Source organism: Pieris rapae, chromosome 5 (assembly GCF_905147795.1).
Source record: "Pieris rapae chromosome 5, ilPieRapa1.1, whole genome shotgun sequence".
Taxonomy (NCBI): Eukaryota; Metazoa; Arthropoda; class Insecta; order Lepidoptera; family Pieridae; genus Pieris; species Pieris rapae.
This window is the reverse complement of record NC_059513.1, coordinates 7,185,079-7,200,108: the sequence shown is the minus strand read 5'-3', so window position 1 is coordinate 7,200,108 and position 15,030 is coordinate 7,185,079. Positions and strand designations below refer to the sequence as shown.

The window sequence follows — 15,030 nt, the reverse complement described above, 5'->3', positions numbered from 1 at the left end:
TTATATTTTGGCATATGGAAGTCATAGCTCGGTTAAGTCACGGTTCTATATCTCATCACAAGTCTCGACTCCGATCTTACGCTTACAATATTAAAAACTTGGGAAATATAAAATTTACTATCAAATATAAATAAACAGTATCTATGTATACACGTCGATCACTCAATTAACAGGATATAAATTAGTCATATTAGAACTGATTCACAGCTTTCTGTAGAACCATTCGCTAAAATTAGCAATGCGTTAATTACTTTAACAGCCAATTTTCGCTATATATTTAGCTAAGACACTGCCATGAGTCCTACAACAATATTCGTTGTTTATGATACATTTGGCCCCGTATGCCATAAACCTGTCATATTGTATGTCTTTTAGGTATATAGTAACGGTACACTGAATCCTATAGTATAACAAATAATACGTAGAAAATTGTTTTAAATCTTATATCTTTAAACGAGCAATTCTTGTATATATGTATATATATATATATATATATATATATATATATATATATAAATCTCGGAATCGGCTCCAACGATTTTCATGAAATTTAGTATACGGGGGGTTTCGGGGGCGATAAATCGATCTAGCTAGCTGTGTATGAGTAGTCCCAATTTAAACTGAAAAATGAATCTTCCTGACATCTATCGGCGAATAATAATACTATTTTTTGTTTAAATTGCTTTAACGACACAACAACACTAAAGCTATTCCAGCATATATAATCTATACTGTTCATATTTCATCATTATGTAATTGGTACTTAAATATAATTTCCAAAAAACACAATTTATAAAAAAATAAAAATACCGGCCATCCAGGTACTTATAAATTATTATACATACAGAATATACTCACAGTTAAGCACCCGTTCCTCAGGCCCGACCTGCGGGAAGTGCCGCTGGAACTTCTTCTGCCTCGACTTGCTGGGCTGCTTGCACTCCGTCGTATCATCCGAGCCTGCTGTGTCCACTCGCACCGACGGCGCAGAGCCCGACAGTGGCTTCACTACATGTCTGAAAGATGTAGAGATAATATACTGAATTTATTAAACATCTTTAAAACAATATTTCTATTTCGAAAGACTTTTTTTTTAATTTTTATTATTTGATTTTTTTTTATTTTTTAGACTTTTCTTTTTAATTATTTGATTTTTTTATTTTTATTCATCTGCATTCAGCCTCTTGGCTTTTATCAGATTTAATTTGAAGTACTGACAATTAGGGAACGCAAATTCAATATTTTTTTTTTATTCCCTCCGTATTTCAACTATCAGACTGCGGCAAGTTTCGCCCTTTTCCAAAAGACAATTCTAGGCCACAACCTTTGCTGGATATTCTTTCTGTAGGCACGATGATCTCCTTCTGGACCAGGCCTGTGACGATAGGCTATAGCGTAGTCATTTAAATGTGAAGAACGCGGTAACCACTTACATTAATTTTATAATCTCGCATTCCTACTTTACAGTTCTGGTCAGTTACTGTTGCATATGAAACATTAGATAAATAATATATATGTAATATTGTAATTAATGAACGCCGTTGTCAATAAAAAAATATTATGAATTGTGTGTTAATATTATAAATGTTTGTGACAATAATTATATTACGGTGCATCACTCGCAGATTGTGCAAAGTGTTATGTAGGTTATTTTTGAAATTAGAACATATTTAATACCACTTAGCATTTGCTTGAAGTGTTAATAAATCGTCAAATATTGAAATTTTATATAATCTAGTATGCCAAGTAGATAAAAAATATTATCAAATTTAGCAAATTTTATATTTGTATAACATGGTAGAATAAGAAAAATTGTAAGCCGTCACAGGACGCCTGACAGATGTGTGTTTTGTATAAGTAATGTACAAAACAGAACAGATTACAGGAACTAATCCGGTCTAATAAAAAATAAAATACCTATAGCAGTTTTTAACAAAAAAATATGTATAATTAAAAACATTTGCTTTCATTATCTAATAAGAAATTCTAATTTTTTTACTTAAGTATAATACATAGTTATATTTGATTTTGCTTCCGACTATATAAATAATGTATATATATATTATATACCATCGTATAGCCAGGCAGGACAGGTCTAACGATCTGTTTTCATCAGAAATACATTCAACCGTAAAATATGGAGATTGCACTTGACTACTGCTGTTGAGACAGTAGGTAGACAGCGAAGCTTGAATCAGCACGACATACATTAAAATCTCATACAAAAAGTATCCCTATTGAAAGTTAAGCTACGCTAAGTGTATCAAAATTGTATTGGATTTTGACATATGAAAGTAATAGTTCGTGCTTATTCTCGTTCCTGAATCATACAGGATACAACTGGACGATTACACTATACGAGGAGATTAGGTTATCTATGGCCTTTGATAGTCGTGAAAATCAGTTGATAATATTGAACGAAACGTGACACTGATACTTGTGTTGTTATTCAAATAGCGTTAGTTATTTAAAATGAGTTTAAAAATTATAAAAAAATTGCGATTACAATTTTACATAAAGCGAAATGGCGATTTAAGTCATTTAGCACACAAAATTACAACATCCTTTGGTTAGAAAAATCTTCAATAAATATCCGTAAACATCTACTTAAAAAATGTTTAATTAAGGTTATTAACATATTATGCCGTTGATTTTCCGGATGTTGTATGTTTTTGTGACTGTTAACTCAAATGCGCAAAACATTTTCTTTATGTGTGGGTGCTATCAGTATCTTAATTATAAACCGTAAAATTACTAAATGTGGTTCTTTTATCACGGTAAAAATATTAAACACTTCTGTTGGTTAAGTTAAGTTAGTAACGTTTCTATTTTAAATTTGATTCCAGTAGTAACAGTCGATAAATGCATAACAAGCCGCAGTATAACTAGAAGCGATTGACTATATAATTTCAACCGCAATTAGTCTAGTCTATACTTATCTATGGTAACTAGAATATATTCTACATTCAACTGTGGTAAAGTAGTATTTAACAAACATATTCCATTTACGAAATACCACGTCAATAATTTAGAATTATCTATGTAAGCATTTAAATTTGATTAAAAACAAGTAATAATGGTGCCAATTGTCATAACGGTAAATGTTCCCAGCGAGAGCATCAAAATGCTATCTTCTGTCTGTGGCTAAGTTACCTAAACGTGTTAGCTACAGAAGCTCAGAGGTCATCAGCGAGATAGAGTTTCAAAATCAAAACTATTTAAAATTATTAAATATAGCCTTTAAAATTTTATGAAGGTTTATGTAAAAAAAGCTTACTTGTAAAACTGTACTACGTACTTCGTCAAAACGATAACGCCCATTTCAAAACAGTAGGTACACTAAACAGGACCAAGATCAACTGATTGAAATCCTTACCTCACCAAGTTTATATTTGTTAGGAATTTAAAATTCAGCATAAAACGACCGACTTTTCAAGATCATTTCTTATTCCCCCAAGCAGTAGCGATCTTAATACATAAATCATATGTGACGTACGTCATTGAATTTTAATATGACATGATTTTAAATACTGATGTATCAGAAAATCTAAATAATAATTTACCAGGCCCACAATAACAACCGAGTATGGAGTAACGTATGCAAATGCTCGTAAGTATTGTTTAGCCAACTCGTCAATATTAGATTAGTACTAATTTATTTTAAAATAAATCGGCGGGAACTTAATCCTATATTTAATTTCTTTGTGAATTGTTAGAACTACAGATTGAAAAACCTAAAAACATGGGTCTATGGTTACGGTAAATTTTTTGGTTATAAATTTAAAAATATGTTTCGAATTAACATTTGAACGCGAGTTCAGCGTTCCATTTTTAAAAATCGAATGCGTAAACTACGCAAAATCGTAGATATTAAAATAGATTTTAATTTTCGTCGTCGACTGTCTTACATGTATTTCTCTGATTTGACCTAAGTTAATATTTACTTTAAAGAATAATACATGTAGTTACTGACGCTTCATACAAAATACCTGTAGTCTACGTGTCATCATCAAATATTTATAACTGTTCTAAATGCAGTTCGGCGCCCTATATTTTGTGTTTATCAACGTAAAGATTAAAGTTTAGATTTCACATCCGCGATTCATTTCCCGGACGCGAGAAGTTAGTACTTGTTTTCGACTTTCTTTTGTTCTCGCAAAATATCAATTACTGGATAAATCGCAGGAGCCCGCAGTCTTGGAATTAAAATGAGGTTTTGTAATATATACAGTATATATACATATATACTATCTAAAGAATTAATAGTCATTGCATCCTGGGTAAAGATTAAGAAAGTAATAAGTTTACGTATGTTGACAGTATGATTATTTTTATTATTGAAGAGAATTGAAGTCAAAATATATATAAATCATTCTGTCGCTTAAAAGTTATTCATGACTTCGACATTTAAAAGGGATGTACGTTTGTATGTAAGGCTTACAGAACTGACGACTTATAAGATTGTAAACACATAGGGCTTCATATCCTTTAATTCTCCCCTTAATAATAATAGTTTCCGGTTATCAGGTCGTCCCATAGACAATACTTTAACCTTTATAAAAAAACTTTCCCAGAAACTAATATATGCCTTCGGAGAAAAAAAAAACACATATTTTAAATATTATATTATCGAAACGTTTCAAAATTGTAACGATTATATTAATGACAGTTGATTCGACCTTACCGATAACACTTCAGATAACCTAGTGTAACAACAAAGTATTGATTATAATATTTTCTTAGCGGGCATTCAATAATATTGTCAAAGAAGAATGTAAATCGATTGGGTACTTCTAGTAATGTATGTAGGACTCTCAAATCCACGACATTGCTTAATAATTTTTTTGAGTGGAACCAGGTGCCCGTTGAAGTATTTTCGAACCAATGTGACTTAGGACCCTCCAAGAAAAGTGCGTACCAATTTATAAAATTCCGGCAACGCACTCGCCATGGCCGGTGGTATCACTTACACAGATGAGCCTCCTGCCCGTTTGCCCTATGTTTTATATATAAAAAAGCTATGAACCACCACTAGTATATAAGTTCTTTCTATTTATTTATAATTACGTATGTGCCCGATTCTATATCCAAACGAAGAACAGAATAGACACTCATTAAATCATCAATTCAATACCTGTCATCTTGGCCGGTAAAACTGCCCTCGTTGCTTGAATCGTCTGAATATTCAAAGCTCGCGTTATCCATCATTGATAGATAACATATCGTTCAATATCATAAAATCAATCACATTTTACAATATTAGTGTTAAATATTCATACACACTTAGATATCACTGTTCCACGTGCCACTATCCCTACGAAACGAGTGTTCAGCTTGCCGTCTAAATAATATCTATTCAACTAAACACGTTCACACACCACTCACAATTCCTACATATTGATATTATATCGAAATTAATTTATCAAAGATAACATAACTTAGGCAAGTGAATCACATTGCTTCGAAACGGTTCGTCGAACTTGTACGCGTCTACGCTTTTCCAGTTTGCATAAAGCAATTCAAACTTTGTTATGTAACGCATAAAGTATTGTTTCGTCTACCACACGTGATAGTACTCCGAAATAGTTGGTGTGAGTGAGACAAGACACCTGAGTCAACAAACCACGACGCAACGGTACCGCTTCATAGCTAATACTGCATTTGCACATGCAATAATGACCGATCGTTTATAAGTACCGTCAGATAATTTCATAATCTATTGTTTTGCACATAAACGATAAAAAAATGAATCATGTTACTACCTACTAAGACATATTTTTATCGTATTTACGTCATACAATCTTTCTATTATGAAAAGTATAATTATAAATAGTAACGCGCCTATTTATAATTATACAATAATTTTTAATTACAATGCGTTTATGTACCACAATTGTACATATTAAAAGAATATGATAATACGAAAAATTAAAGTTATTGGTCCTGCGAAAGGACGATTACGTATCGCGTGTAAATAGAGTAGAGATGCTGACCAATCACAATCAAACTAAACACGCCATCAATTGTTTATTTTGTATTCGGACTTAGAAGATTTTGTTAAGTTATTTATTTATTTCCTATTTTAACAGTAACTTAAAACTAATACAACAGTACACTTAGCTAATACAACTAAAAACATAATACAAACATAACAAGTAAAAAATTAAAACCTACACCTGTTAATAACTAATTATAAATAATGCAATTCAGTTCAGTTCAGCCAGTGTGCAACTAAATATTTACGGTGCGCAAGAGACGTGTAAATGGTGCTTCTCTGAGTAGGTTTGTACGGGGCCCAGGCACTGCCAACAATTATTGAGATCGTGTACCACGCCGAGTGTGGTTTTTTGGCACACGCAGCCCCAGTCTCCCCAACATTTCGGCATTATAATGAGATAGGTCCCTCCTTACCTCTAGCTTGTTATATCCTACCATATCCAAGACAAACAAAGTTGTATATATTACTGGATACAATGGGTACACTCCATACAACCTCATATAAATGTTTCTATTATATCAGTACTGAAAACACATTATGCATATTACTACATTACTAAATGTAATAAGTAAACTATCTCAGAGATATATGTGCTGACGGTACATATTGGTATGAATCGAGGGCAAACCGGGAACATCAACATTATCTACATTGATTGGACAAATGGGTACTCACGCGCAACTCGCTCTCAACACGTGACAAGATTGCATCATTAAAATTTCATTCACCAATCTTTTACGACTAGATAATAAAATTACCTAGCCCCTGGTGTGTAACAGGCTTTTATAAAGGTGTCCTGAGATATTATAGACTGGAATGTGGGATCTCGATTACATAGAAACTCAGCCTGGATAGAAATATTACCGCGTAATGCTTTTTGCATTAAATTGGACATAGATTTGTTTTAATAGAATTTGATTTTCTTCAAATATGTTTTGTGCCTTAGAGAGCGATACAACGATTATAACGGTCGTAGAATGTTTTATTTTTAGTAAGACTTATAATGCACAATGAAAATGTTTTGAAGCATTTAAAGTAATTACATTTAAACTATTATTTTGTCAAACATTAAACAAGAAAACCGTCTTCGAAGTTGTCAACTCGTTGTAAGTAGAAAAAATCATAAGTTAAATAAATATATATATATCTTTAAGCAAAAATATTAATCTATTTGTTACTCCAAACTTTGTCAAAGGCACAAATTATAATATCAAAAATAAAATTCAGCTTTTCAATATGACAATTGACGTCATATAAGCTCCAGATATAATCTGGATAGTGATAATATTTTTATACAATGTCTAACTTTATCTGATTGCTTAACGAGACATCTTACACCACAGATTATATCCTACAGCAGTTACGTTAATTTAGCACAACACAAACCAGACTAACCATAATATAAACATGGGTTTGTCATGATTTATTAGCGGATCTAGCTCAGTAATAACATTAAAACACCACAGAACAGATGTAATTAACCAAATTTATTACCCACCGCAACAGATTAAATTTGCGTGTAAGAAACGGTTAAACCGGACACAAAAGCTATTTGCAAACAAATTACTATTTTATATATAGTCTTGAACCATAGACCGAAATTAAAACTATAAAATAATAGCTCCTTCATGAAACAGTCGCACAGTCTATTTCTATTTCTCTATTAAATGTATTCATAAACTTTAAAAGGGTTTATAATTTTCTGTCACAGATGAAGGCATTAATTAGAATTTTAATTATTAATATCACCTATGTACATAGCATTACCATTGGCTGTTCAAGGCTTTTTTTCTTGTGACTGTTGGTGAACCTAACCTGAATAAGTTAACAACAAACGGACAGCTACTAGATTATCTATAGATACTTTGATGAAATCTCAGTACATTAAAGATGTTTTCATATTGACCAATTTCATAGAAATACACAAAATGTTCAAAGAAATTAATTAATCTACGCAAAATATTCATTAAATTTAAATTTATTTGCTCCATTAACCGCAGAACAAGAAATGCGATAACAAAACCAGCGCAATAGGAATATTGTGCGAGTTATAATCGTAGCCATTTTGAAACATGGCAAATTAGCTTTCATAAGTGAATTCTTGTTGCCTAAAACAAAACTTCTTAGTCTATTATTTATTAACTACTTTAAGCGCTACCTATAATCACATATTAAAGAACTATATTTAAATAATACATCTAAATGAATATATGAAGAAGTTGATAACGAACTGGTTCGCCCTGAAGAATTCTAATCTGTGTTAGATCATACATGTTTGGAGAATCATTACATGCTTCGACGCATGCACGTGATACTGCAAAACACAAGCCGCATAATTAAAATTAAGTTAAATTTAGGATAACTCAGGGAACTTAATGTAGAGGACGTCACCATAATAATCCGAAAAAATTGCTGGAGCTCACAATTAAAGGCACCACCTTCTTGGCCGAGTTAGAAGATTGAGTAGGACAAAACCATTTGAATAAGTCTAAAGTTCTACACAGTGGTAAGTGACACAGAAAACAAAAATAGTGTATATTCTTAATAGAAACTGTAACTAGTGTCATTGCACAATTTCTAATGCTAAATCTCCTTATTAGTAAATTAGTTTAGACTTAAATTACGATCATAATCTATAATGTCTCAGTAAAGACATATTATCTTTATCATAGCTTCGAAAATAATAATGTTTACACAACAAACCTTAATCCATCAAACGCGTAATACAAAACTCTTTTGATTTTCACTGATTCATCAGAGTATGGCGCCATTTAAAACATCATATAAAAACAACGGAATATGTAATTTCGCGAGTAAACACGATTAGCCGACATCGTGTTGGAAGCGTAACTGAACTATTACTACAGAAGGTAGTTAATATTGCTAATCGCCGGTAATCACCAATATTGCTTTTATATTGACAGCCTGATAAGTGATCTTGATAAGGTTTATTAGGTTTGTACATCAGGGCATTACATGCATTATTCTAGAACTAATTTATTTCGAAGTAAGTCTAGAAACAAAAAACTGCTAACTTTTTAGTTAGGAACAAGTGTTCGATTATTTATTTATTTATTTATTAGGTTCTGAAAGTTCTAGTACTTCCGAACGAATTCGACTTAGCAGTCGCGAGCCCTCTAGCAGAGTGACCGCGGGCGGAGGATCACTTAACATCAGGTGAGCCTCCGTTTGCCCCTGTTTTATAATAGCTGTTGACCGCAGACTTCTGTTCTGTCAAACCGAGCAGACAGGTGCTTGTGTTAACCGCCGCCCATGGACACCCGCAACGCCAAGAGGTTTGCAAGTTTGAGGTGGTAAGCTCTTCTCGTGATAGAAAACTACCATATATACCGCGGGTTATAATGAACGATCCAAGCGTTGAGTCCAGCTCCTAACCACTAGTCTAACAATGCTACCTTTCAATGTATTTATCGTTTCAACTGTGTTTTATCTGATCTTGTACATCAAAGTTACATTCCGTACATTCCGTTATACGCTAATTTTAACCGACATAAACATGTTCACAAAGTATCTGCTAAAAAAATAGTTTTTGTTATTTATGAACATTACGTTTCTACGCAATAATATTTAGATGAAGTTCCTGTATCTTTTTAAATAAAGAATATTATTAACTAGCTTTTAGCTAAGACAAATTGAGAAAGACAAACTAGGTCACTAATTATTTCTAAACTAAACTATTATTGTATGGTATTCTAAACTAACCATGTGTGTATTATGTTTTATATTAAAATTGTACATAAAACTTAAAAAGACCGTTACGGTTGTGGTGTCGGATTCGATTCCCGGTCGGAGCACAACTAATAACGGAGTTTGTAGTTTGTTCATAGCCGACAATTTAACGAAACGCTTCTATCTCATGCTTTTTGTTCGTAGACACACAATATTTCTGTCTTTCAGATATAAAATCAAAGAGGTCATAGAAGGCGCCCTACAATTTCCCAGTCGGCCGGTCTTTTGATATACTTGCAGCATTAAAAATTACACTAATTAAAAAAGGGGTACTCACTTATCATGTTTAGTGGCCCTGGTTTGAGGCTCAAGCTGAAGCGGGGTGGCGGGGGCGGAGCGAGGCGCCCCTCCCCCGCCACCCGCACCCGGCGAGAAGTTCCCGGTTGACCTGAAACAAGCAGTCGTTTAATAAACTAAACAATAAGAAACTTGAAAACATATAATAATACATGCCGTTGGGAATCAAAACGCTGAGAGGTTAGTTCAGAACTTGAAGCAAGAAAAATACAGTACATTGTCCCAAGAGCCACTGTGAAGAAAAACATAATATCGATATTACATACTCCAAGGTACATGTAACATTTTTATAGAACACTGGGCTCATCTGATGATAAGTGATAAGTGCCCATGGACACTCAATGCCATAGAACAATCGTGAGCGTTGCCGGCATAAAAAAGTTGGTACGCTCTTTCCAGGACCATAAGTCGAATTCATAAGGAAAAACTTCAGTGTTAATACTTGTTGTGAACACATAATTTAAACGTTGTAGCAACAAATTATCCTCAAAACGTTCGTCATAAAATAATGATTATATGGTAATCAAATACGACCTATATTAATGTCCACGGCCATTTCATAATTAGGATATCACTGAAATTTAAAACGCACTGTAGTACTGTTTTACTAACACTATATAATAATATTATATTCATTTTTGTAAATGTTTTATGGCAGAAAAATAAATTATTATTATTATTTTAAAAAAATAATGAAGACAAAAGTCAAACTAAACGCTATGGCTCGACGTCTGTCGTTTTATCTGAAGTTAGTACAAATATAATGAGCTTTACATCTCTTCTTTCTGACTTCTATACGTCAAAAATGTATTGGATTTTGACATACAGGAGTCATACTTAGCTCTAAGTTCTTCTACATATTTCGCCTCTCGGCAATGGTACTATGCAACAATGTAATAATTAAAACATATTGATTTGTGAAATTAATGAAAGGAGGTACACATTTGTGGCTTTTATCTAACCAAACCTTTTTTCTAATCGATATTTGCGACTTGTATGTAATATTGTAACATTAAGGAGACGCATAGACCCCGTATTTTTTTTAAACTGATAATATTACATGCACGATTTAATGAATACCTATGAATTACATTAACCTAATAGAATTCTTTGGGAACTGAGACAAGTTACCGAACACGAAGCCGTCAATGCAAATCTTTAAGAAACTATTTCTATATATCCATAGAAAAATACCAGTAGTAAGTATAACATTTTCCTTAAAAGCATCACTGAACTAGTGTATTTACAGGAACCGAAAGTTTATTTTGGCGTATAATTTTCCTGCGAAAATTAATTTACCCGAAGTACCGTACGACCTTGTTTCAGATGCCGTCAAATTACCGGAAAATTCATACAATGGCTTTGGCAGAAATATTAATATTTATACGTACGTTTGCATCTTAAGGAAATTGTGTGAAAATACTTTGAAAATTGTATATATTTTTATTTACATTAAAAACAATCATAACAATTCCTTATATTTATGAAAACATTGAAATTGAATAGTAAAAAGAAAGTGCTTTATCTCCCACTAGGATTCCCTGTGTCGTGGGCAGCTAGAATTTTCCTTTTGATATTTTAACTGTACGTTTATTAATTTCTACATAACAATTTATAATAAAACTATTGTTGCATTATAAGAATATTTTCTCTTTCAGCAATGTATAAAGTTAAAAAGAAAAGCTTTTGAAGGAGAAAAACCTTGGGTAAAGAAAATGCAGGTTTGCGTTGTGTATGATGTGGTATAGTCGGTGTTTGTTGTCACCTGCATATTACTGTTAAGTAGAGTTGTTTAACCGTTTCAATAGTTTTTGTTTCATTGTAATAACGACTTTAATGGTCCAAGTTAAGGTGTAGTTTCGAATACACAATATCGAATTATAAAGTATTAGAAAATCGTGGCGCGTGAGAAATTCTGTGGACCAATCACAATCAAACGAAACGTAGCTTAAGTGTGTTTGCTCGCAGTATCTTAGAATCCGGAAACCTATTAAACAAGCATTAAATTCTCATGCATAAACAGATATAGACCAGTACTTATTCTCGTACTAAATCCATGAACATTAATTAACACTGTTCATTGTTTAACCGAAAGCTCACAGAAACTATTCGAGCTGGTCTACAAAACATTACCCTACTTTATGAACTAAGAAAATGATAAACATCGCGGAGGCAGCACCATAAAACACCGCAGTTTATTGTTCGTGATCTAAGGAGATTTTTACGGTCCCACTTTTTCTTCGCAAAAGTTTTGCATATAAAACCTATTTGACTTCTATTGTTATACAGAAAATTATTTCTCGCTTGAACAATAAATTAAATAATTAAAAAAGCAATAGTTCATTAGTTTGACAGCTAAGTCAAATAATTAATACTAAGTAGTCACATTAAGAAATATACTATTAGATGTGCACCAATGAAATGTTCCTTTATGTGCACAATTAACTTGCTCCAAGGCAAAATAAAAAAAAACGGCGTCTCTAAACCAATTATCCATTACACGTGTCAGGCACTTAAGAATCACGATCGTCTATAAAATCAAAAAATTACCAAAAAACTGATGAAATCTGAGTCTAAGATTCCCTTAGGGTTTTAGCACCACGAGATGTTTATTATATATACATATCTTTATATTTATTTTATTAACACTGATCACAATAATGAATGCTTACGGGAAATACCTTAACTTTCGATATCGCCAAGGGGGAAAACACAACAGAAACTCCCAAGTGCGTTACTTATTAACTATATACCTGATATTGGATTTGTTTAAAAATACTGTTTGTTTTGGGAAAGACGATTTAAGTTATTTGACTCTATGTTTATAAAATAGGTAAGTTACATATATAACGTTAATCAGTCGCCACAGTCATTTCATTACATTCACAATGCAGTCTGGAGTTATAATTTTTGTCATCAATATTCTACTCATTGAAGGGGTAAGCTAATCATAGATTTAGGTGTTCCTTTGGTGCTCTCTCTATATAGTTTGTTGTGAAACCGGCAAAGTTTTTAATATGGTAACGAAAAATCATATAAAATTGAATTCATTTGTTTCAACCCTAACCCAGGAATTTAATTTATTTGTGTTGGATAGTTTATTTAACAAGGGACACCACGAATTAAATCAGTTAATTGCTTAGTATATGTAAAAAATATCATTGAAGTTATAAAGCTAGTGTACAAAATATTCTTATTTTAAATTGGTCCCAAATATAACATCAGTATTAATAATACAGAACAGTAATACGAATTTGATTGCAACGTGGATGAACTCCTTTTAGCTCGATAATGGTTTTATTTGAACATTCGTAAAACAAAAGGATATCCGGACTATAACCGGTCAAGGGCGAAATACAAATAATAATTTTGCAATATGTAGGCACATCCTTTACGATAATCATAGCGTATTTTATTTTATAATATTTTTACATGTTTTATTAAGTCTCAATATGCAGCTTGATAATTCATGGAAAGCATTTAGATACAATAGATCGGGCCGTAACAGATGCTAGATAATTTTTACTTTCGTCTTTGTGTGCCGTGGGATTCAAAGATTTCAAATTCCATATATGAAAGCGGAAAACGTGTCTTACAGAGAATGATACTGACAAAGTACGAAGCGGAAGCCTCAACGATTGATCAAGAAGCAAATCCTCTGTCGATGACAAATTTCGATAAATCACAGGAACGATTTACAGAATTCAAATCATTGGATCGTGAGGAAAACGATAGTTCTTACGAAACTGAGTACGACAGGAAAACGGATGACAAAATTAAAAAGGTACATTATTAAAAGAAAACACTTATACGTATTAATATAAACTTATAATTATTTTTAAATTTTAAATTTTTCCCGAAGTTTCGCGGGCTTTACAGCGTACGTGGTCACGGTGACTGGAGACAAAAGGTCAAAAAGTATCACAGCTGTAAAAAAGTAATATTATCTGTATTTATTTCCCCGGAGTTCACTTATGTAAAAAATAAGTTTATAATAATACATAGCTTCAATCCTTTAAAAAAGTGTTTTCTTTAAATGTGTACGGTACTTACTAGTACTTCTCTATTTAACTGCGCACTTAGACAAAAACATCTATAAGTGTACGTGCGATTATAACACATGACAGGTTTCTGAAGGGCCATGTTAACCAAAAAACCTCCCCTTTGACTTTAAAATTTTATTTTACAGCCATGCTCCATAGTGGTGTTATCTCACATCCAAAACCCGAGTTTACAATCATTATTGAGAAAGTACCGATACGATGCAAATGGTAAAGTTGTTAATCCATAAAGTATGCAATTAATTAAGTCATGAGAATGCGAAGTATACCTTCAGCAAAACGCCACTTCATGAACTTCATAAATACCAATACTACCTTAAATAATGTTTTCTACCAGTAAAGTGTAATAAAAGAGACAAGGATTAAACATCAAATAGCTATTGAAGCATATAGTACATACATATGTATATTCTAGGTATAATGCGAGCAATATGCAATTTAAATTGCGAAATTCTTTTATCAGATGACTACTAAATCCTATTAAAAGGTACTTCGTTTTTAAGTCATATTTATCATCACCAGGCATCCTGATACCCAGTAGCGTGAAGTACTTCATCAAGATGCCACAAGGTTTAAAGGCCTCACCGCTCCTGGTGCCGTTAAACGACAAATCGTATTCACCACTGGGCAGTTTCGTAAGGTATTTCTATACGATTGTTAAAATTATGCTACTTTTTACTGAGAATAAGCCTGCTTTCGATGGTGTTCTGTGGCTTGCCGTCTTAAATAGTTCTGTCTTATTCACTTAAAAATCATGTATTGACACTATCAGGAAGACAATGAAAGTCAAACATTTCATAATATTGCGCTAGTTTTTATCTCAAGTATTGAATTACAAAATATGTGCATTTATCAATATCTGGTGTCTGGCAGAACGCCCACTGTGAATGGCATTATTGAATCGAATATTTTTTTTAATAAACA

The 15,030-nt window shown here is 32.5% G+C and overlaps 1 protein-coding gene across 3 annotated transcripts in view; it reads right to left on the bottom strand.

Moving 5' to 3' along the window:
- Positions 1 to 15,030, bottom strand: part of LOC110996673 (uncharacterized membrane protein C20F10.07) — a 43,821-nt gene that overhangs the window by 9,039 nt on the left and 19,752 nt on the right. For all 3 annotated transcript variants that reach the window (XM_022264476.2, XM_022264479.2, XM_022264477.2), the window contains 2 exons: positions 10,026 to 10,136; positions 859 to 1,016 (listed from right to left, as the gene is read on the bottom strand). In XM_022264476.2, the coding sequence (XP_022120168.2) occupies positions 859 to 1,016; positions 10,026 to 10,136 (269 nt within the window). The remainder of the gene's footprint in view (positions 1 to 858; positions 1,017 to 10,025; positions 10,137 to 15,030) is intronic.